This window comes from Apus apus, chromosome 1 (genome assembly GCF_020740795.1).
Source record: "Apus apus isolate bApuApu2 chromosome 1, bApuApu2.pri.cur, whole genome shotgun sequence".
Classification (NCBI taxonomy): Eukaryota; Metazoa; Chordata; class Aves; order Apodiformes; family Apodidae; genus Apus; species Apus apus.
The window spans coordinates 80,546,356-80,570,136 of NC_067282.1; the positions used below are offsets into that span (position 1 = coordinate 80,546,356).

The 23,781-nt window shown below is 36.3% G+C and overlaps 1 protein-coding gene across 8 annotated transcripts in view; it reads right to left on the bottom strand.

Annotated features, from left to right (window-relative positions):
• Positions 1-1,553: 1,553 nt before the first annotated feature.
• Positions 1,554-23,781, bottom strand: part of DCAF6 (DDB1 and CUL4 associated factor 6) — an 82,894-nt gene continuing 60,666 nt past the window's right edge. For 5 of the 8 annotated variants that reach the window (XM_051644149.1, XM_051644148.1, XM_051644147.1 and 2 more), the window contains 6 exons: positions 19,073-19,114; positions 12,755-12,893; positions 7,736-7,892; positions 6,033-6,121; positions 3,540-3,645; positions 1,554-1,995 (listed from right to left, as the gene is read on the bottom strand). In XM_051644149.1, the coding sequence (XP_051500109.1) occupies positions 1,931-1,995; positions 3,540-3,645; positions 6,033-6,121; positions 7,736-7,892; positions 12,755-12,893; positions 19,073-19,114 (598 nt within the window). In that variant the 3' untranslated portion in view covers positions 1,554-1,930. The remainder of the gene's footprint in view (positions 1,996-3,539; positions 3,646-6,032; positions 6,122-7,735; positions 7,893-12,754; positions 12,894-19,072; positions 19,115-23,781) is intronic. The other 3 variants (XM_051644150.1, XM_051644152.1, XM_051644146.1) reach the window with 1 other exon arrangement.

Here is a 23,781-nt window from a genome sequence, read left to right on the forward strand (position 1 = left end):
GCCCCCCATGCCCAAACCCACCCCATTTGGCTATGTCAGAAGATGTATTTACTGTACAGTTTATTAAAATCAAACGAGATGAGTACTGTTCTGCTACAAAAATTCTCAGTTAATTTATATCTGGTAGTAAATATATGGCTCAGTGTAGCATTCTGAGCAATGAGGTTTTAATAGCTCTGGACCTCTGTGCTCCCCCCATCCCCAAATAAGTGTACCACAAAATCATCAACTAACCTTTCATTTCTTGCTGGTCTAAAAATTCTTGCCCAAAACAGTAAATTAATGAAGAAAAAAATAATGTTTTGCTCCGTCCTCAATAAGAAGGCAACTTAGTCATTTCTCCTTGTGTCACCAGAAAATACCTCTGTATCAGCCATTACTTTCACTCCACACTTTGAAAAACATAAGAAACATTCCCCACAGTTATTTTTTCCTTTCCTAAATTCACTTCACTGGATCACTTTCAAAGCTTTTATGCTTTGCTCTTCCTCAGTAAATTACCATCTTCTCCTTTTTTTAAAGAAAAACAAACAACAAACCACCCCATCCATCTCCTGACACTTTCCCTCTCCCCTCACATTACTCTTCCCTCACCTAAGTGTCTTCACTGTTACTGCCAGCTGAGTTCCATAGAATCCCCACTTTTCTTCCCTCACAAATATCTCCATCTCCTCAAACAGATTTAAGTTTCCCACATCCATCTATTTCTGTGATTTATATCCCTTCCCCAAGTCCTTTCAGCTTGACTGCACTGTGAATCAGGATACCAGAATGTTGTGTTCATGTTATTTAGGCTTCGGTGAGGGGAATTCTTTTTGTTGATGTAAGCAAACTTTGTGAATATTGTGTGATGAATGTATATTTTAATGATAACAGGGTAATGAAGCCTCCAGCAGCCTCATCCATCAGATTCAGAATTCCTTCCAGCATTCTGCAAATCCTGATGGAGCCTCTCAGCCTCTGCCATTCTTGGCAAGAACAGCCATTGAAGCAAAGCTGCAATTTTCCCTCGTCCTTTTTCCTTTCTTTGCTTCCCTCTTCCCCATTGTCACTCGGAAATGTCTGGAGGAAGGGTAAATAAAGCCTGTTACACAGATTGAACTGCCTTCCTTCCCAAATAATTACTCCTAGGAAGCAACGCATAAGGATTTTCAAATTCATGTTTCTTTGCACTACTTTTTCTCTGTTCTAAATCCCATGGAAATTAAGACAAATCCGCTGTTGCTGCAAAGTGCACATACCCATGGGTCTACTAGTGAAACATAACTATGTCACCAGCACTACAGATTCAAGCACAGAGAATGTGAAGTGGCATCAGAGTAAGACTGATGGGGACACAATTTTGTGTACGTGTGTGTGGGCTACACCCAGGAAAACTCAAAAACCAAGAGGCACGGGTCCCAAAGGCACAGAGAATCCCAGTGCTCACTGTAAGAAATAATTGTCACTTCACAAACATTGTAAGAAAGAATGCACATGAAGGCAGTAATGGAGTTGTAGTTACAGGGTGAAAAAAAAATCAATGGCTGCACAAAGAAAAAATGCCAAACTACTTAAAACAACCAAATCTTTTAATTAGAAAGCAACAAACATGCAAACAGCAGGTATAGAAATTTATTTGAACCAACGTTTTTACTATAATGAAAGTTACTTTAAAACATTGATCCAAGCTCCCACATTTGCAGGTTAAGGAAAATATTGCACTTTGCATCTTCTAGCACCCCTCATACATGGCAAAACATTTTAAAAACATTTTTGCTTATTTTACTTGCACACTCTCCCAAAGTCATGCACACAGTCATCCAAAAACAAAAGGTTAGGTTATCCAAAAGCAATACTTTAGAATTGCACTAAAGCTCTGTAAGGAAAAATATAATTAATGTCTTATACAAATTCCATTAACATCTAGGTGCTTGCACACAACTGCCTCTTACTCTTCATCTTCATTTTCATTTTCCTGACCAGATCCTTCTGATCTGTCACCTTCCAACCGGTCTGTAAGACAAAGAGATTTAGTAAACAGAACTTCTCAAGTTGTCAGGTTCTGGTGAATATTTGTACTGTACTATCTCCCCGGGCTATCACACAACACACAGTGGCTGTGGGTTATATAGTAAAACAAAGTCTGTACAGACTGACAGCTGAGATTGTGTAGAAATGTCACACAAGGAAGGAGAACAAGAGAAAGGCCCTTTAGGATTTCCAGGTATAAAAATGAAATTTGTGTACAAAACGAGATGCCTTGTTGCTGCTGACTGGCTGTCAGCACAGGGAAGATGGATGAAAGCATAACATTAAAAAGAGATGGTGAATAGAAGGGATTGAAAGGCTGTCTAGGGACCTAAAACTAGAACAGCTGCAGTTAGAAATTTGTATAGTCCAGAGAGCTGGGGAATTGCTATCTGCCACTGTATGGCATCCAAAAAAGTACCTTTTGATGTAAATGTTTAGCAAAAAGCTAATACAGGAATGTGTGAGGGAACATGATGGACTCAAGATACATCAATCAAACAGCATGCACTGCCAGGTTGAGAAATACTCAAGCAGCCACAACACATTTTTGTTGGAACTGTTGTAACTCAAGTATTGGGCAGTTCTTTGAGTATTCTATTCCAAAGAAATCGTAACAAATGAAGAAAAAAACCCAACTAATATACTTCATTACAGCAGTGGTAAGGCATAGCACTGGGCTGGATACAGCAACATCCCCCTGGCTCTCTAATTCTCTCAGGCCAGCAAGAGCTGAAAGAGGAGCACCAGCTTCTGCCAGGCTCTTTCCCTCCTTCCTCATAACTATAAGCTCACTGGTCTGCTCAGCCAGTGCCCAAGTCCCCATATTCAGTATCTAGTCACTTTCACCTTCATATTTTCTTCCCCATACATTGTCCTCCATCTTCAGTATCAACCCACTGCAGTCAGCTTCCTCAGCACTAGCATCCAGGAACATCACAGACAATTCTCCATGCAATCCCTCGTATCACCAGTTTCAGCCCCTAGGGAAGTGCCCCTTCACTGAAAGGACACACTAGTACCTGCTGTCCCAGAAACAGCTGCCAGTGACTCAATAATATCTCCCACAGGCCTGTACCTTGACATCCTCCTTCACCCCTAGACAATCCCAAGCCCACAACAGTCAGTTTACTTTATGACTCATTCTAGTCATCTCCAATAGCTTTCCTATCACGCAGCACTTGCCGTAAAGATCATTCCATAGTAAAGAGAGTATTTTTCAACATCTAATTAGTACTACATTACGAATAAGCTAATTCAAGATGGATAGTATCATAACCTCTACAAATATTTTACTGTATTCTTGCTCTTTGTTTTGAGGTAAAAAAATAACAGCTGCAAAAATGTTGCAAGTCTCACACTCGGGAAGCAATTCCTAAGCACTTCTATTAAGAGACCCTTGAACAACTGTCGAATCTTCTCACCAACCCCAAGTGTAGCCACAGAGAGCTGAAGATATTTATGGTCCCCCAATCCAACTGCTGTTTCATAGACCAATATGGTAGACAAGCTCTTCAGAAGTCTCTCACCTGCTCTTATATGATTCAATGAAGCCAACATTCGTAACATAAAAGAAGCTGGAACAGTGATAGTATTTCTGGTCTCTTCCAGCATTAATTCATTACGTGTTATAACCTGGGGGGGGCAAAAACAGCATAAAAAATAAACAGAAAATTGTACTGCATCAGTATGGGTTTGTAGATACAAAGTTCATATGCAAAAGGTATTTACAGGGTCCAAAATTACAAGAAGGAGCAATATTTTAATAATTAATATTGAATACAGTTACACCCATTATATGTGGTAAGAAAAGTCAAACAGTGGACTCTGCCTACAGATATCTAATTGTCTAAAGAACATTCTAGTAAGCTCATTATTCCATTGTCCACATGCAGGGTAGAGATTAAGATGAGCAACTGAGAAAAACTTTTGGAAATGAGAAGGACCAGTGAGAGAAGTGCTGTTACAGATGGCAAATGTTGAGAATGAAGTTCTAGCACCAGTGCTGGCCAAGAATGTGGGAAGGAAAAGAGATGAGATTACCCTGAACACCCTTCATGTTGCTTGAAACTTCTGGAGAAAATCCAAGGAATACAAGCAATTAGTCTATCTCAGTTCAAGAACATGCTTCAGCTCCATAATTCTTTCTAAACAGCTCTACACTTTGCCTCTAAATCACTTGAAAGAATTAGCTCCTACAGTCTTAGTTTCTTTCCTTCCTTAGGGGACTTCCATGCCATTCATCCTACTTGCTTTGTTGTTAAAATCTAACCCCACACCTTAGCTTGTCTCTCAGCTTTTAGACTGTGTCCTTTTGTTATCACTAAGTATAACAATTTCTCTAGGTGGAGACAATTTCTGACCATTATTCAGTCCTTCCTCCCTGATCAGCTGCTGTGAAGGGGTAAAACCACGCATTTCTTTCGCTCCCTGAGACACCTTCTCAAGCCTGTTCCTTTACTGAGGAACATATTCTTGCAAATGTCTGCAGTGGCCTTTTTCCTAGCCAAACCCAAAGCAGCACTTCTCTGCCATTCCCATCTGTTTACCAGGCACTTTGCACAGCTGATCACTCCCAAAAAGAAGCAAAATGAGAAGTCAGCAGGCTGCCATTTTTTCCTCTTTCACTTCCTATTTCTCCAGTGCATTATCAGGAACAGCCTTTTGACAGCCTGCTTCTGACGCTTTCTCTCTATTGAGAGATTTGTTCCCACCCCCCTGTCTTTTCCTATTCACTAAGGTCATGGCCTCTCTTCATTTTAAATACAGTTTTATACCTATACTGAACTTCCAAAAAACCACCACTTGCTCCCTATACCTTCCCTTCTATGGAAAATTCAGTTTGGGTATGTGGGACACTTTAACCAAACTCAACATGGTGAAAACTATGTTATTTCTTTGGACCTCTTTGGTCCTCTAAATAGGTATTTCAATACATGGATTAAATTTTAAAAAAACAAACAACCAGTAAACAAACCATACATTTTATGAAAGTGCTACATTTTTTATTAAAGAAAAAACAATTAAATCTCTAAACAATTTGCTATTATTAAAAATCAAGTGACAAAAACATCAGTACGGTAATTACTTTTTGCATACATTTATATTTACCACTATTTCTAAGCCCCAAAGGCTCCAAACCAAGAGCATCACTTCAATCAGTGTTACTACTGTTCAAATAATGGTAAAGGTTCAAAACTCTCAAGTGGATTGTTTGGGTTTTTTCAGGAGGATGAGGGGTGGTGGCTAAGGCTTGTCAGGTGTTGTTTGGTTTAAATACATATAGCACTAATACAGAGAAATAATAATTTACAAAAACCCTGTCTACTATATCCCTACTGTCCAAGAAAACCAAAAAGCCCCCAAAATTACCTCACAACCAAATTTGCCCTAATAAATTACTTACAGAAAAATATCTAACATTTTAATAGATTGTGTTATTTAAATCACTGAAATATGATTATTCAGCAGTCAACTATATGATCATCATATGCCCACTGCTATACATTGTTGTTGCTTTGAGGGTATGAAACCCATGAGTTACACAACTTTACATACTGATCGGGCTTGCAACATTTGCTTTATTCCATAAAGTTGCCTGTTGGCAATCTTAAACTGAACTCCTTTTTACACCGTAATATTCAATATGATTGATTTGTGCACTCCCTGATCTGTATATAATTTGATTTCCTTCAGTTAATTTGTTTGTTTAAAGACAGGCACTACCTTTGTTTCATAATTCCTGCCAGTTTTCTGTCTGTATCTGTTCATACTTCTTCCATCTTCTTTCACATACATAATATCAAATCATATAATTTCTAGGAGAGTTAGTGGAATACCAAGTGCCTCTGTGTGCTGCCAATGATAGGAAAGTCAGCTACTACAAGCGGCAGCTTTTCATTTGTAGCTCATTTTTTGAACATCAAATAACTCTGTTAATTCAGTATTGGTAATTTGCACCAGAGGCTTTTTTAGAATTTGATGATGCACCATTACTGTGGAAATAGATAAAAGATTCTTACCTCATCTGCAAGTTTTCTGTTAAAAATCTTGGATTCTTCCAATGGCGACCAAATTTTTATATCATAATCGATACCCGAAGAGGCCAGAACTAGAAGCAATAAATAGTAATTATAAATTAAATGTGTTACATCTCTGCTTATATTTTCTGCACTTAATTCCAGATGTCTGAAAGTACTTTAAGTATCTACTTGCAAATGTCAGTTTCCATGCTGAACATTCAGTAATATAATTACTGTCTCCGTATGAAATCTGAGCTGTAGATTGTGTATTTTTTATATACATGACAAAAAACACATGCAGACATCAAGATCTCAGGGGTTTTTGTTGTGTTTTGGGGTTTTTTTGATAGTTTTGTTGTGGGGTGTTTTTTTTTTTTTGTGGGTTTTTTTGGTGTTTTTTTTTTTAAAGGCACTAGAATATACACATAAGACAGGAGCAGAAAGCACAAACAAACCCAGCCACTACTAACGTATTTCTGCTGCTGGTCTGATAAGTATTTGTACTAATAACAAAGCCTTAGGATATGTAGACCCAGATACAAAGGCAGAATCCAGATTTCAAACCTATTTAGGCATTTGATCAGTTCAGTGTATTTAATGTAAATTTATTTGATATTCAAGTATCAACGAGCAATGGATGCTCATAAAACACTTGTTAAAATATGGAAAACAAAAAGCTGCAGAACATTCTCTAGATCATTGTACAAACGCCTTTGGGAATAACAATTGCATAGAAAGTTCTCAGTAACTGGAAAACTGTACAAGATTAACTGTCCTACAAGGAGGATGACCTCTTCATTACATTTTCAGCATGTGACAGTGAGACAGACAGTCACACTCCACCAAGAAATCAGTGAAGCTACAGGGCATTTTGAAAGGTGCTTGCAACAGAAGCGTCCAACCTAGCCACACACTCTGAACACGTACAGGAGCACCATTTCAAGTAAGCATTTACAAGTTCAAGGCTTTTACCCAATATAGGGCAGTATTCCATGTTTCCACAAACTGTCTGAAAAAACCCCAGCCTCTTCTGGTATGATTTTAACAACTTTATTTGCTTAATTATTTACAGCTGTTACTCTACAGCCATGTAATTTATGAAAACAGAAATAACACAAATACTTTCTCTGTGCCAGAAGCTGCAGAATAGCTCAGATTTTCCATCTATATATCAGACAATGTATGATTCCTTCTACTACTTGGGTCCATCCTGTCTACAGATATTTTTCCCTCAACAGAAATTAGAAGAATTTCTATGAATTTTAATTGTACTTCTAATCAAACTAAGCCAGAGAGCCTGAGACACCCACTTCACTCAGTAAAGTCAAGTAGAGACCACCTCCCAGCATCAATTTCTGAAGTGTTGCTGGCATTTCAGTGACCCCATATTTCTCTCATTAGTGTCACAGAAACATTTAATGTATCCACGGGAGCAAGAAATGCTGTAACTTAACTTTCTATAACTACTATGTCAGTAATGTTTTCATTCCAAGACATAATTGAGTAGAGAGGGTTTTAAGGGCCAAAGGTCATCAGTAAAAGACAAAATTAAAAGCAGTATTATCTGATTTATGTGGGAAAAAACGAACAATAGCTCATTAATCATTACAATGCTTTACTGAGCAAAGAATTTAAGACTGAGCTCTGAAATGCTTTACTACAGATAACCCAAACATGCCAACGGTGAAAAACCATCATCTTACTTGGGTCAAATGGATGAGGCTGAAGACAGTTCACCACATGATTATCAGCTTCCAGCAGCATGAGATGTTCAGCAGTATGTCGATCCCATATAAAAATATGGCCACAGTCTGAACCACTCATGACAAAGTTAGATCCCCAAAAATTGGCTTCCTTTATCTGCAGTAAAAACAAAAATACCCATTACTTTGTAAGACAAGCTTGGAAAACATATGAAAGAACATACTCATACAATAACACTGCTCTCCAAATGCAGTATCACAGAATTGGCATGGTTGGAAAGGACCTCTGAGATCACCAAATCCAAACATCTAAGAAAATTTATAGGAATCCTTTTAAGAAAAATTATCATGAAAATTCAAAACATGAAAGAACTCCAGAGCAAAGTGGATGCTAACTGAAAAAAAGAGAGGAGTTGGGGCAGGCTGAGCTGCTTGGAAATAAAAGACAGCAGATTTGTCACTTTCCAAAGTGATGAGAATGATACTGGAGACAGAGGTGTATGAAACAGTTTTTGGAACAGTTTGGTAAATTAAAGTGAGTAACAGACTAATCCCTGGTGGGTATTTTCCATTTACAGAGGAAGAGGAGATGAGACAGAAGCTTATGAAAATAAAGGGGTGGGAATTAACTAGGTCTGACAGATAAAGGAGTTACAAATTCAAGCTTGGGAATTTTTTCTCCTCCCTCTGTAATAAATCAAATAAGAACTAAGACTTCTTAGTCCAAGGTCTAAATTAGTTATAAGCCACTGAACAAGGAAGGCATGTGGGCAGAAGCTGACCCTTCAGCTTCAGCTGTTACGGTAACAGTAGATGAAAGTATAAGCAAGTGGAACCAATAATATCACAGTTTTCATGACACACCAATGGTAGAGTCTATTCCTTATGGTTGCTCCTATCATTACTTTGTTGAGGTATCCAGGCACCTTTGCAAAAGGTTTCAAGTGTTACAGCTAACACTTGTCACGTATCAGTAGTAATTCCATGCACAGATAATACATTGTAAATATGGACTATTTACTTTTAAAATTATTTTTTAAATACTCTTGTTGCTGTGTATACATTTAGAGAGCAAGGTAAAATCTATTTTGCAAAGGTGGCAAGTTGTTTGAGGGCCTACTGTTCACACTGAAGGTCATTCTAGCATCTTGGACCAATTTATGGGATTTACTTTGCACTGACCAGACTAATATCACACAAACTCTATTAATTTTTAAATCACTTACTCACCAAAAATTATCCTTGGATGATCTTTGATTTTTGCCTACAGCTAACTGCTCTATAAAGTTATTGATAGAACAGTAGTTTGACCTTCGATTTTTAACTGGCTGTAGTCAAAACTTGCAAGGAAGATTTCTCTGATTGGAGAACAGTACCTTTGAAGGCTCAAGTTCTACACCTCTGAGAATAACACTGCAATAATTTTCACTTAAAAGATGCACAAGTTACTCAAGAAACTTTCATAGACCAGAAAAGATAGGAGGAGATCCACAAATGCAGCAGCATTGTGAGTTAAAGTGTTCACTCACTGTTTGTGAGTGAACACAACTGGGCTGGATGTGCCAGTGACTGATATGCATTTGCTAACAATGCTGTGAACATTTTTCTAATGAAGTGACCACCTCGCCCCTCAAAATGGCTAGACTATCTTGTCCCTGATTCTGAGAATTAAGAAAAATAGCAGATACAGTCAATGACCAGGTACCTAGCTTGATCTGTACTTGACTTGAAAAAGTCTTTGGGAGACAAGCAAGTCAATAAACCTGAACTTTCTTCTCCTCTTTGTTTCATCCCTCTCTCCAAAACATGGTAGTGTCATAGGATTATAAGAATAATGTATTATCTGATAATAACATCCATATTAGTTACATTTTTTGTATTAATATAGTTAGTATTTATATTAAGACTATACTATTTTTATTTCTTAAATGTTACTTATTTAGAAATTATTATTTGTGTAGTAAATGCTGTATTATTTAGTAATTGTGTATTTACTAATTCAGTGGGAAAACCCAGACATCTTGAGTGTTCCACAGATACACACTCTCATGAGTTTTGGAACGGAAGGCAGCTGAAGCACCCTGTCCTATGAAACTGAGTAGTGTTACAATGAAAATGATCATGTAAAATGACAGGGAAATTGCAGGCCAGGAGAAGTGGCAGTTGTATCACATAACCATTTCCTTGAAATATAATGTTTCTATTATTTCACACCTGTTATTGGTGTGGTAAGGGTATTCAAGATACCCTTATGATTTCAGCCTGAAAGAATGTGGCTTATTCAAGTCCTGAGCCAAAAAAAGCCACCCTAGAATATTTTTTCAAGTAGCAACTATTAGGTTTGCAAAGTGTAGAATAATCTTTCTGTGCCAAGACCTTTCTTGCCCTCCCTTCCTAAAAAGATGTAGCCCAAACAAAGCCAAACCATTAGTCTGAGCAAACAAGAATGGGTCACTTCCTTCTGTAGCGATTAGAATATTCTTCAGAAATCACTTCTGATTTTACTCAGAGTAGTACATCGAAATAACCATTGTTAATCTTTTAAAAACAGGAAGAGGCTAGGCAGCAGTATCTTTCTCCATTGCTGTTCTACATCATCTAGAGCGTGACAGGTTAGATGGGGTGGCAGTGGGAGGAGAGACATTGCTTCAAGAGCAGTCAAAACTCAATCACAAGACACTGTGACCTGAAAGGTTCACAAAAAGCTTGCTAGATCTTTATAGAATAAATACCAGTTATTGCAGTCAGTGCAATAAAGTCATTCTGATGTCTAAAAATAAGCCAGAGAAACTGCATTCCTGAATTCTGTAGTGAAAGACATATTTCAAACATATTCATCTTCTGGCAGCTTTTGTCTTATAGCTCCTCTTAATATGTGTTTTTCATTGCCTTGTTAGAAGTTAATTACCTCCAATAATAAATAACTTTATATTTTAGTTCTGTTATTACTTCCTCCTGTTTCCTTTGTATTCTCTTATATCACTGCTGATTTTACATTTCTAATATTAACAAAACCTAACTTAAGCACCGCATAAATTAACATAATTGCAATTCACATTTTAAAATGTTGTACTCAAACTCATACACACTCAATTCTACTGCAGGCATACACAACTCCCATTTATTAGGTACACACAGATGCTCTATTTAAAATCAACATTTTAAAAGGGAGACTCAGGATTTGGTATGAGTGGAATAGAGGAAGAATGATATATAAACAAGAGGAGGTAAGACTAGGAGTGGAGGGAAAAACAGTGAGGAAGAGACAGGAGAGACACAGAACTGAAGGCACAAAGCAAAATACAATTTTTGACAAAAAAGAAAGCGAGTTTGGGCTCACAAGATAATTTTTTCCCTCCAAGAGCTAGAGAGAAACACAAAATCCCACCCCTGATCATTTCACTACCACAACTCACACTGCTGCCATTCTCTCAGGTCTGTTTAATGAAAAAAACAGTAACACCCAGTATTCTAATAAGATCTTTCAAGAGGTTACATGGCTGGGATCTGTGTGCTGCACTTAAAAATGTTCCAATCCTACCAATGGGGCAAGCAAACACGAATATAATGTTACTTATCTTTTGCTTTCTGACAATGTAAGAATCACACTTAAAATAGGATTACGAAAAAAAAAATTGTAAGATTGCCAAATTATAGTTCTCAAAAGCAAGCAAGTGCCACAGTTACTCAGTTTGTCTCCATAACCCGAATTCACTCTTCTTTTACATATATACATATATATATTTTTTTATATATATTTTATGTCCATGTAATTGACATGACAACTTTACCCCTGGGCTACTTGGCTGTATAGGAAACAAGACCTCTCTATGTTGTCTCCTTCACAAGTTGAAAAGGGAAATATCATCAGCCCTCACCTTGCAGGAAAGAGGGCATCAATGAAAAAAATAATTCTTTGCCACCATAGAAACCAACAGAAAAAAATTACAGTCTTCAATTGTGTACATTCTTTGTCATATGTGCTCATGTCAAACAAAAGCAAAAAAATCAGCCCACATCATAAAGAAACCAAACAACAAAATCTCTGAAATAATCTGTATAACAACATATACAGATGGAGCCTGAATTAAGGCACTTCAACAAGCTTATTTTTAATAGCACTACAAAGTGCTGGATGATAGGACTTCTAAATTAATGGGGTTTTGAGCAATTAAAATTAATTTCTGAAGTACACTGAAAAATTCCTTGTCATTAATCAAAGTTTATTCTAAGCCTTGTTGCTTACGTAGCCTGAAATGTGCGATTGCTGAAGCATTTTATCCCAGTGTAATCAAAGCCATTCACACAAACTCTGGAAAATTGCTTTTGGAGGTACAAGGACTACTCCTCAGGTCATCTGCAAAATAAAGTACCTTCTACTCCTACAAAGTACAACCTAGTACTCAAAAATTCACACATTCAAAATACTATAAAAAATAAAGGGGGTGGGGGGCCCACAGGAAACAGCATTTGTTTCTTAAAACAGTATTTTTCTTAAAATACAGGATTTTGAATGAAAGAGTAGCTAGTAGTTAGATTACAATTCAGTAACTAGCACTATTTCCTTTTTTTAATTCAGAGATGTCAAAGCTCTTAAAAATAAATTATTTAATTCTCACTTTCCCTGCCAAGCTGTTAAAAAATTATTATTTAATCTTTACCTTTAAAGAACTAGGCAGGGAAAGTGAGGATTAAAACATAATTTTGAAGGGAGGTGCATTTTATACCGTTGAAGCTGACAGACAAAATGAAAAAGTGAAGAAAAATACCCAACTTCAACAGAAGTTAAGGGGAGAGAGAGTCTTCAACCTAGGAAAATTATATGCCTAATATGGTGAGATAAGTCATGTTCATTTTAATTTTCATTTGGAGCAAATATGGCTTCTAACTGAATATACAATAAAAAGTTCTTACAACACGCTGCAATATCCTTTTTTTGGCAAGCACACCAACGTGGCAGCTACACTGATTCAGTCCATAAAATCTTCACAGTTCCCAAAATAAACAAAGAGTTTGTACCATCGTTCGGGAGTTCCGATGACCTTTATAAACCATCTTGATTAAGGGACGTCTAATATTCAACGTTTCCAGTTCTTCCATTTCTTTCCTTTCTTTCCTCCTTCTGAAGAGCTCTTGAATGCGGGCAACAGCAGATCGCCTACAAATTGCAAACAAAGAGAAGGCTACTGAAATTCCATCTCTAAACACTGACGTGGGCTATCAAAAAGGACTATAAAATAATAATTAGGCACTCAAACACACTCTCCATAAGTTTGAAACAGACAGCAACATTATCCCAAATGTAAAATTACAGTCTTTAATTTTTCCATCCTGGCTCAAGAATGGCATGCAAGACAGTGATATCTCAAGAGATGCAACATTTTATTCCCTCTCTGAAGAACAAACTTCAGCTTTTGGCAAAATCCACATGCTATTTTATTCTTCAGTGCTAGATATCCTCCACCCATAATAAGGCAACAAAATTCTGAAGTGAAAAATCTATGCCAAAACAGACTTTCTTAAACTTTAAAATTTATACAGTATCTAGTTCGCCTTCCAGTGCGATGTTTTTTCCCCAAAATTTCATTATATATAATTCTCTTAACTATTTCTGTATGACAAGATTTAGACAGCTTTAAAAAGGTTCATACTAAGGCAAGAGACGAGTTCAATTACTGTAGCAACCGTCCCATACATTAGCAGTGAGGGATACGGCTGAAGATTTCCTAGAGTAACAGAGAAAAATGAGCTAAATCCTAGGTGTTATTTTATGAATGCTAAACTGCAGCAATCTACTTTTTGAATTATCTTTGAAAAGACTCTGGTGCCCTTTTTTTTCCCTGTTTAGGTTTAAGTTTGCAGATCCCCATCATTCCAATTATAACCAAACTGTCACATCCCAGCACCTGCATCTAACACTTTTTCTTCTTTTATTCTGTGTCAGGGTTGCTGTTAGCTTTGAGGTCCTGAACAGTCCAAAGGGAATGTCATTCTTCGAAGCAGCAGGTGCACATTTTAGCAGAATGCAAGGAGTCAAACTATAACAGGACTTTATATGATCCTGAAAAGTAAACTGAGCCAGAACTGAATACATTTGCAACTTCAGTATACTGCTACCAGAAAGCTAGTATTCCAGATTTGTCCACAAGTCATGTGGTATGGTGTTTTAGTCACTGATCCTGGAGACTCTTGCAACCAGTCCTCTTTTCCAGAAAAAAACCTCACCCGATCTCTCTCATAACTAATTGTCTCAGCCAGTGGGCTGTTTAGATTTTTTTATTCAATTTTGTCACAGGAGGAAAAAAAAAAAAAAAGGTAAAGTGTGTGTTATCCTACAGTTAAGCAAAGAAGAAAAATGAATGCTAGTAATGAGTCAGTATTACAAAAAACCAAAACTACAAAAAAACCCACAAAAACAAACCCCAAACCACAAACTATCATACTCTAAGATGGATAAATACAGCTAAGCTTTTAAAACATATTTTAATACTTATTTTTTTTTAGAAAGTACAGGAGATTTGTAAGCAAAAGCCAGTAGACCCACTTAACAGCAATTATTGTAATACACATCTTAGAAGTTTGTCTAGCAAACAATCCCAGAAAAACCAGACTACTATGACTTCCTTAGTGACAGTTTTCTGCCCCCTCAAAATCTCCTATCTAGGCAATTTTCTAGTGCCTCCTTCTTCCGCTACACTAAATAAATATACTGTATTGGTTAGTTGGTCCTTGTAATATATGAAGTCTCAACTTTAATCTGCAACAGACTTAAAAAGATGGTTCTTCACAAAGTCTTCATACAGCGGAGGAAAAAGAAGCCCATGTTCTTTTTCTACTGTGCTTTAAAGATCACAGAATTTTTCTCCTCACCAGTTTACTTCTATGTGAAGGAGAAAAAAAAAGTCACATGTATATGGTGGCTACATAAAACACTTAGAGAAACTTTAAACAATTATTTGTACATATTTATTTGGTTTTGTACTTGTTTTCAAAAAAGGTGGGGTTTGTGTGAGAAGGCAAAAGCAAGAACCATGTATTAACAACTGCTCTGCTACCAACCCCGGGAATGATCACATAGCTTTGGAAAATACACAGGGCGCTTCAGCACAGTGAGACCCTTTTGGTTTCAGAAACACGACTGCTAGCCTTACACCTATCATCTACTGTAATTGCTATTTGTATTTTCAGCATATTTATTTATATTCATTGATTAATAAAAGATGTGCAGTGAAAAGTCTGGTAAGTTAAACATCGTTAGGACTGACAAAGCAGTAGGCTTGTCTCGCTCCTGAAAGATTGCTTGCTAACTAGCAGTAACCAATCTTGGGATTAGAAGATGGTATTAAAGTAACTTACTGGTAACCCAGAAAAAACCTAGAAAAGTTAATCTCTTCCTTGAAATTCCCCTAGGCTTGAATGTAGACATTACAAAAGAACCTTAAGACTATTCAGCAGTGAGAATCATGCATTTTTAGACGAAAGCAGAAGCACAGAAGCGACTTTCGGTAAAAACTGTCTTTCAACTAAATTTAGCTCTGAATTTAAAAATCCTGATTTTGGGCCTTATTTTAAAAGGCATGAATGGATTGATATTTAATTATCCTGTGAAGTCACTGATTACCTTCAAGAGGGAGAATGCAGTCAAGCACACAAAGCTGTAACTGTGATACTGTTATCAGGCACTCGAGTAACATACTGCTAAAAGCAGGAACCTGGCAGAGACAAGTCTTCTCCAGAAAAGATAAATACGGCCCAATCTAATGGCTTTTCAGAACAAAGAACAGCACAGAAAAAGGGATTCTCTCCGAGAGGTGTTTCTTTCTCGTAACTACAGATTTTCTATACTTTTAAAATCACACAAAAATCAATTTAAAAAATCCAACATATTCGTTTTAGTGGGGTTTTCATTTTCATTTGTGCTTGTCATAAGCAATTCCTGCCTCTGCCCACATAAACTTAGAGAGTAGCCTAATCACTTGGAGCATCAGCAGACACTGAAACACACTGTGTTAATTTGTACTGTTCTGAAGTTCAGCCTAAGCTAAGCCTGACTGAGCTGCTGCTTCCCTTCCAAACTGTGTATTCTTCCATGCACAAAATGTCCGATAATGACATTTATGCATAGTGTGTTGACATTCCTCAGGCAACTCCATCAATTGATACAGTTGTACAATGTATTCATGTTTGGGCGTCAAATAATGAAGACGCCTGTTAAGGTTAGTAATTTTACAGTACAGAAAATGTTAGGTCTTGCAAAGCCAATGAAACTGAACTTAGTTTTAGTTATGCTTTTATGCTATAGGTAGTGTTCTGACTTCAGAATATTCAGTACCATTATCTGGTCTGCAGGTACAAAGCCTTTCTTAGTGTGTTTTGCCAGATTTTGAGGTACCTTGGTGCAGTATCTTACAAAAAAGTCAGTGTGTGTAGTCTTGGTAACATTGAGCCTAAGATGATGTATGGTACTTTCATTATACCTATGGAGTGTGCCTTGTGGAAAGAACATTTTCAAACGCTACTTCCAAAAGTAAGACTACAGACATGATTCAGGGCACAACTTTTCCCCTTAGGATCAGCCAGGTTTGAAGCCTTCCAAGTTGATAGCTGTAAACATTAATTATCAAAAGCCCATTTAATATTAAGTCCTAGAAGAGTGGAATAGGGATACAGAAGTAAAGTCATTATATTATTTCAATTAAACGTAGGTTCAAAGGAAAAACCCAGCCCACACAAACCCTGTGATGCAGACTGACCTACAGCTATTTATTGTGAAATGGAAATGGAAAATACCTAAGTATGAAAAATAAACCTTAAAAATAAAAACAAAATTGTCAGAGAATTTTGTTTGTTTAGAAATTCTGAAGTGTAAAAAGGATTTTTCTTTCCACAAAAATCTATGTAATTTGCACAATTACATAACTAGTTTGTTTCCTAAACTGCAATATGTCACATATTGCTCCTCAAAAAGTTTAGGGGTTTTTTTGAGAGCTGCAGACCTCAGTTCCTCTGTATGTTATTCAACAATTTCTGTCTAGCCAGCCCTGCATGTTTTAAAACTACTATGCTAATCTACTAGTTAGAAGAAAAACAGTCAAAATTAATTATATGTTTTCAAAAGACAGGAAATGCGACAATTATCCGTCAATTGAATGTGCAAGTAATCTACATGGATTCTGCTACAAACTTTGCTCCACTAGAGGTCCAGCTGTTGTGGCTGCCATAAAATTCATCTGGTACCCTAGATAACCTTACTTCTTCCAAATGCCATTATTACAGATGGATTGTCTCCTGAGCCAGGCTGCAGCAGTTGGCTGTAAATTTCAAGTGTACTTGCTTCCTCTTCCTATCCCTCTTGTGTCAGCCCTGTTTTGAGCTCAGTATTGATTCCTCAAGTACTAGGGATTTTTGTCACTTCTTAGGTTTCCAAATTTACTTACACTGACAAACATTGTCTCTTTTTGCTAAGTACCAGAAGCCCTGGTTCCTTCTCTCCTGGCTCCTTCAAGTTAAGATAATTATTTTTTCCCCCCCTCTTCTTGCCATCTTCTCATTGGAAATATTGTCTTTATCCAAAACAACAGCAGGGAACCTAAGGCTTATAACCGCTCATTAAGAACATATTTCTCTGATGCTCATTTCTTCGTTGACCATGGAAAGGAATCCACCTGCCAGCTGCCATGCTCCTGCCTAAGAATTCCAACTATGTGTCTTACCAGCTGGCTATCATCATCAAAGTCAAGCCCAGCTCAGGAAGGTGACTAATTAATAAGCCATTGTACTGGACTTTACTTCAAGCCATGAGTTGTCTCACTATCTCACCCTTCTGGTTTTCTCCCCCATCCTACTGGGGCAGAGTGAGTGAAGAGCTGTGTGGGGCTGAGCTGCCTGCTGGGGTTAAGCCACAACCACCACACTAAACCAGATCTCTTTTCTAAGTATCAAGATTTGATTATGTTTCTGATTTTAATTACCAAATAACCATGTTCCTTCAGAAGCCTCCGGACCTCTGGAATACATCTACTACTGTTGCCAAATTTGACACATTAAGATAGTTCAAAAACAAGGGCAAAACCATCATGTTAACAGCACACTGACTCTGACCTAAAGTCCAAGCTGTTTCATTGCTGATCATGTAAAAATAAACCTTTATTGTAATGCCTTCCTAAGTAATTTCCTGGCCTTCCAACACAATGTTTCAACTACTCTCAGCTACAAAACATTTTTAAATTTTCACCTGATACGCTGCAATACGACAATGGAAATCTGAGAAAAATATACTGGTAAGAAATTCTATGTTGAATGCATCATTCATTTTTATATTAAATTTAAAGCAATATGAAATAAACGATCCCATGGGCTATGCTGAAGTGATAAATAACTCCATGGTAAGCATGAATAGAAAGAATGAAGAATGCCTATAGTGAAATTTAAGGTACAAAAAGTATACAAATTCCTGAACCTTTAAGAAAGTTGCAGAGTTAAATCCATTCAAATTGCAGCTTCAATTGGAATATAAGAGAAAGAAATACACATCTGCGCTATTGTCCTGTAGGCATTTAAAATATAGGAATCTAAGTCCTTTACGAACCCACATCCTGAGTCTTTCTTTCCAGCCACACAAAACAAAGATGTTAATTTTCATTATTAGAATTATTTTGTGCTATTTCCCCTAACTAGCTTTTGGTATTAAATCACAGTAGATAGCTGCTCCCTCTTTATGGCATGTCGCCAAGCACAATTGCTCAAATTGCCTCAAATTCTTGCTATTAATTCACTCAAATATTTCAATGAGGAAGATAAGTGACTTTTAAATTTAATTTTATTAAAAGAAATACTGTACAAGATTTAGCATGTACGTTGCTAAATATGTATTATCAAATATAGCTTTAATAGTTATGCTCAGTTCTGTAACTTTGCTCAGGCAAAAAATATAAGCAGTCCTTGGTACACATATTCTTATATTTTTGTCCAGAACTGGGTGTTCTTCACTACCCGACAAAGCAAGTCAGCAGTGGCACATGCAAATATAACAAGTTCCTCAGCAGCTGAATAAAACAAGGTATTTGCTTTTCATAAAATGCAGGCTTTTCAAATTCCATTAATTTCTACAGCACACAGCAAAAAGTTTAATAGGTTGTTAAATGTATATACACTGCCATTTCTTTTCAATTTCCATGCAACACATGCAGCTAAATATAACTCAAGCAATATGCTCTGTAATTCATAGCATTTAAAGTACAGCAACTCTTAAAATGTCAGTTAGATATGAAAAACAAGAACCTGGTAAATCCATTATACAGCAATAAAAAGGAGGGGGGGAAGAAAATAATTAATTACCTCATTATTCTATCACCTATCGCTGTTCCTCTGATATTATATCTAGTAAAGGGAACAACAACTGAAGTCATTAAAAAATGCTGAGTATCATGTTTTTAAAAGGTTAGCATCTATTACAAAATGTGCTCTACATATTTCCAACTGAGAAGACTCCTCCTTCTCAAGGTGTTAGTATATGAGACTACTTTGATTTTAGCAAGAATAGTATTTAGATTACAAAATAGTACACAATGTTGATCTTCTAATAAAATGCAGTAATTCTTCTTAGACCATAGCATAAGTGGAAGGAGCTGCAGAATCATTTCCATTTTACATTCACATTTGTTTGAAATTTTAACCTACTCATTTAACATTTTTCAGGCTTAGCCTCTGCTCATAGATCGGCTTCTGTCAAAGCTGAAACAAAATTAGTTCAATCATTTAAGTACGAAAGAGGTCCTCAGAGAGTTGTTTTGATTAATTTGTGAAAATTAAGATTGTTAAAAACGTGCTCTCTCTGTGCATGAAGAACATATATTTTGCATAGATTATTTTTTCCTCACAGATTACAAAGCATGGTGCTAAGGCAAGCCATATTATCTATCTCTGTTCCAACTAAATTTGCTGGATATAGTAACATATGAAGAAATGCTATATGCATACTCTGAGACTTAAAGACCTGCATATCTTCTCATATATATATATGATCTTTTATCTTTTTATAGGGATCTTTTCCTGTGGATTCCCTAAAATATCCAGAAGGTAATTTTCTGTGTTGAGTATCTAGCTAAAGTGCTCTGCTGTACAAAACAGGTTTCATTTTTTTAAAGTTAGAAATATTCTGTGACATTCCTTACATGTTTTGTTAAGAGCATGTATTGACTAGCCTCAACACAATATAAAAAACAACTATCTAGCTTATTTTAGTCACTGATTTTCACCATTCCTCTATGATGTGCAGTGGCTACAGAAATGCTAGAGAAAACAGCTGTCACATTCTCAAAGGATCTTGTTACTTCTACATGTTTTGCTGCTATTATTCTAAGTCCTTTTCAAAATACTAAAGTGGGTGCAAACTGTTTCCATATCTGTTGCCCCGTCTTTCCTGACAGTTCAACTTGAAGTTAGTTGGTGAGAAATTATCCTCATTGACTTTTGAGATTTACAAGTATCCACAAAGAGATTATGTTCCTTGCATCTATCCTCAGATTATGTAAGAGAGAGAAAAAGACCCAGTCCTTGGCTCAAAAACATTAAAAGCTGTATTTGTACCCAAAAAAATTCAAATAATGAAAGCTCTGAAAACACTAGATGTGCAAAATGGACATTCTATTCATGAATCTGAAATCTAAATCCATCTTTCTGAAACTAAAGTGAGACCAAAGGAGTTGATGCAGCAGGAAGCTCTCTGTTTATCTAACTGCAGGTGTTGTTGACAGAGCTATCAAAAGGGCATTTCTGCCACTTCTTTTCCTGAAGAGAAAGTTTAAGATAATGATTTCAGAGTACAGAATCAGAAGTTTACCTGTCCTTTCTCAGTGGAGAAAGATGTACTTTACAGTGGGAAAATTACTCTGAGGCAGTTTCCTTTACCTTCATTTCCTCAACTGCAGAGTTTCTCCTCTATATAAACAATAGCTAGCTATTAGGTATATAAAAAACACACATTAAAGAATCCTAAAATTGGCTGTAGATAAAACCAGTAATGCTATACACTGGAAAAGGATTATTATTCAAACAGCTTTTAGCACTCTGTTTCAGAAGGCTACAGCCTTTTTTTTATTTTATTCCCAGAGAAAAATGAGAATTAAACATTTTCTTTTGCCACTGCATAAAACAGGTCCACAAAATGTAGATAAGTGCAGGTTAGCCTTATAACCTTCTCCTGAAAGGAAAAAAAACCAAACCAAACCAACAACCAACCAAACAAAAAAGGCCCAAAGCGACATCCCCCTATATAGTCTATAGAGAGAAAAATCTAGTTTATTACTTCTATATTACCTCCATTAATTATCTTCTAGGATGACACATTGTAAACTAAATTATTAGATAAACTTGAAAAAATGAGACTTAGTAAAAGAATTGTTGGATAAAGCAATTTACTAGTGAGAAAAGAAATAAACTAAATCTACAGGAAGCATACAGTGGAGTTAAGCACCAGTGTCACAGGCAGCTTTACTTAATATATTTCTAATAGTCTTTGAAGGAGATGTAGGAATGCAGGCATGCAGTGCACTGAGTTGGGTAACTTTACAAATATAGAGGGGATTTTAGGATCTTGAGAAAAGGAGGTGGGTAGAAATTCAGTAGTATAAAAATTATAAACTCTTCTGAGATTCCTTCTGGTGAAAGATGAGAACAGATTAAAGATTTCAGTACACTAACTGATCTTGTGTCTGACCACAAATGACCACTATGAGACAGCCGTAAGTAACAGAGGAGAAGGATATAACTACAGGTCAGTTGTGTCTCAGAGAATCTTCTCTAGACCAAAAATAATACTCATACCACTAATCATAGCAAAATGCAAACAAGTGCAGTGTGCATGATTCTGCTCTATCATACTCAGGAAAGAAGTGGGACATGGAGGAGCACAGATAGTAACCAGCACGATGGAAGGAAAACCAGAAATTTTTACTGCTAAGAGTGAGAAAAACTTGGCCCTATGAGTCTAGTGAGACAAAAGCTGAAAATGGACATGACAAACACCATTCAAGTGAAAAGCACTTGGCATGAAAAAATTATTTCAGTCAACACAGTATGTTAGTGTAAAACAAAATGACTAATTGTAGTCAATTTATACCCTTTATAGCAGCAGTGTTTTGAGGTAGCTTCCCACTAGTTAAGGGGCCAGGGGGAGTTTATTTAAATTTGACCAGTTTATGAAAAGGATTATATGCTATAACAACTGTCACAGTAGTACTAGAGGACTTCCAGTTCCTTTCACTCAATTTCACATGTGATAGAAATACTAAGAGGGCTTACAGCTAGACAGTAAGGACACCAGTGCCTGCTTTCCCCCTGGAAATCCAAATTCCTTTGAGCCCACATAGGATATCTTACTTTTCATCAGTATCTCAGAGGACATTTAGAAAACTACTGAAACTAGAAGAATAGGAAGGACCATAACGTAAATGTATATCTGACTGCTCAGAAGTTAAACTAGAAAGTTTCATTTCTTGCACATACACAAAAGCAGAACAAAATTAATTGGTTAGGCATTAAATCTGAGTAAAGAAAGCCTGGAGGCAATCCTAAACCAGTACTGGCTACACAGGAACTTTTGTCAGATTTTTATTTGGGTGAAGAATAAGGAAGCATACGGCTGCATAAAGAACTTTAATTATATCATTAATTTAGTTGAATGATCTTTCCTAAATGATAAATTTAAAATGCTTCAGGAAGAAGTCTCACTGCACAAAAATAAGAAAAAAAAGAAGCATGTCAGATGAACTGTAACTAAACTTAAGATGTCCCCACTAGTGGGAAATCGTAACAGTACATGATACCTGGAAGTGTCATTCACATTGCTATGAAAACTATTGCAGTGTATAAACAACTTAAGTTGCATGAAGAGAAATCAAGAATCCTGCTCGAAAACAGAAATGGGATTAAAATCGAAGGGCGTTTCACAGCTTGCTCTTCAGTCACATAATTATAATGAACATTGGCTTTGCAGTGGAAACTATTTCTGCCATTAGTATTTACCTACAATGACTTAGTAGTATATGGAAATGTACTTATGGAACCTTATATAAGATTTATCTTATATAAGATATAATATATAAAATGGAATCTTATATATTGTTTTTTTAATAAAAAATTTCATTTAGTGAGCAGAATCACTCATGCTATGTAATAAGCAACCACTGACAGTTCTTTGTGTGGCTCATTTTTTTTAAACTGCAAATTATTCAGAACCTTTCTATACACAACTATTAAATTATTTCTTCTTCCCTAACAAATACACATAGTATTGCTCCCTGTGAAGAATCTCCATTGCTAGTGTAAGAAAATAGTAAGATGATGCTGCCTTTGCACAGGATAGGAGTAAAGCTAAGGCACCTGTCACTAGGTTGCATAACATGTAAAACAAGTAAAAAAGTTATTTTCTTAAGTATAACAATAGAGATGTTGTTTAATTATCACAGCTTTTAAAAAGCCCAAGAATTGAAATCAGTGAACAAAGGTATTAAACCAACAATACCAGATTGAGAGCTAAGTTAGCTGAATGATGAACAAGTATGTACAGCTATTTATATGTTACAAGAAAAAAAAATACACAGAGCTTACTAAAGTTGTCTTTTATTCTTGACAATAACTAGAAAGCTTCTTTTTTTTTTACTGCCTTACATACTGATACTCAATAACCAAAAAAAGGAAAAATATTAAAAGAGTTTCTCCTTCAGAGAAAGCGTGAAAAACTGAACACATCAGTCCTAAGGTATGTACAACAGATAAACACAGCACTGCTGAACAACAGTTAAAAGCTCTTGCGTTGCCAAAGTTAAGACATCTAAAGTACAGTTGAAATAAAATGTAGATCCCTGTACACAAATGTATGAATTTTGTATATTTATGACTACAAGGAGAATAATAAAAAATGAATTGCAACTATGTAGCACTGGGGTATTCAGCAGGCAAGAAGTAAGCATGAGCAGATACTAGATCTGTAGGAGCTTGTCTGGCTAGGAGGAAAAATAGCTATACATATCTTGCATATAGGCAAA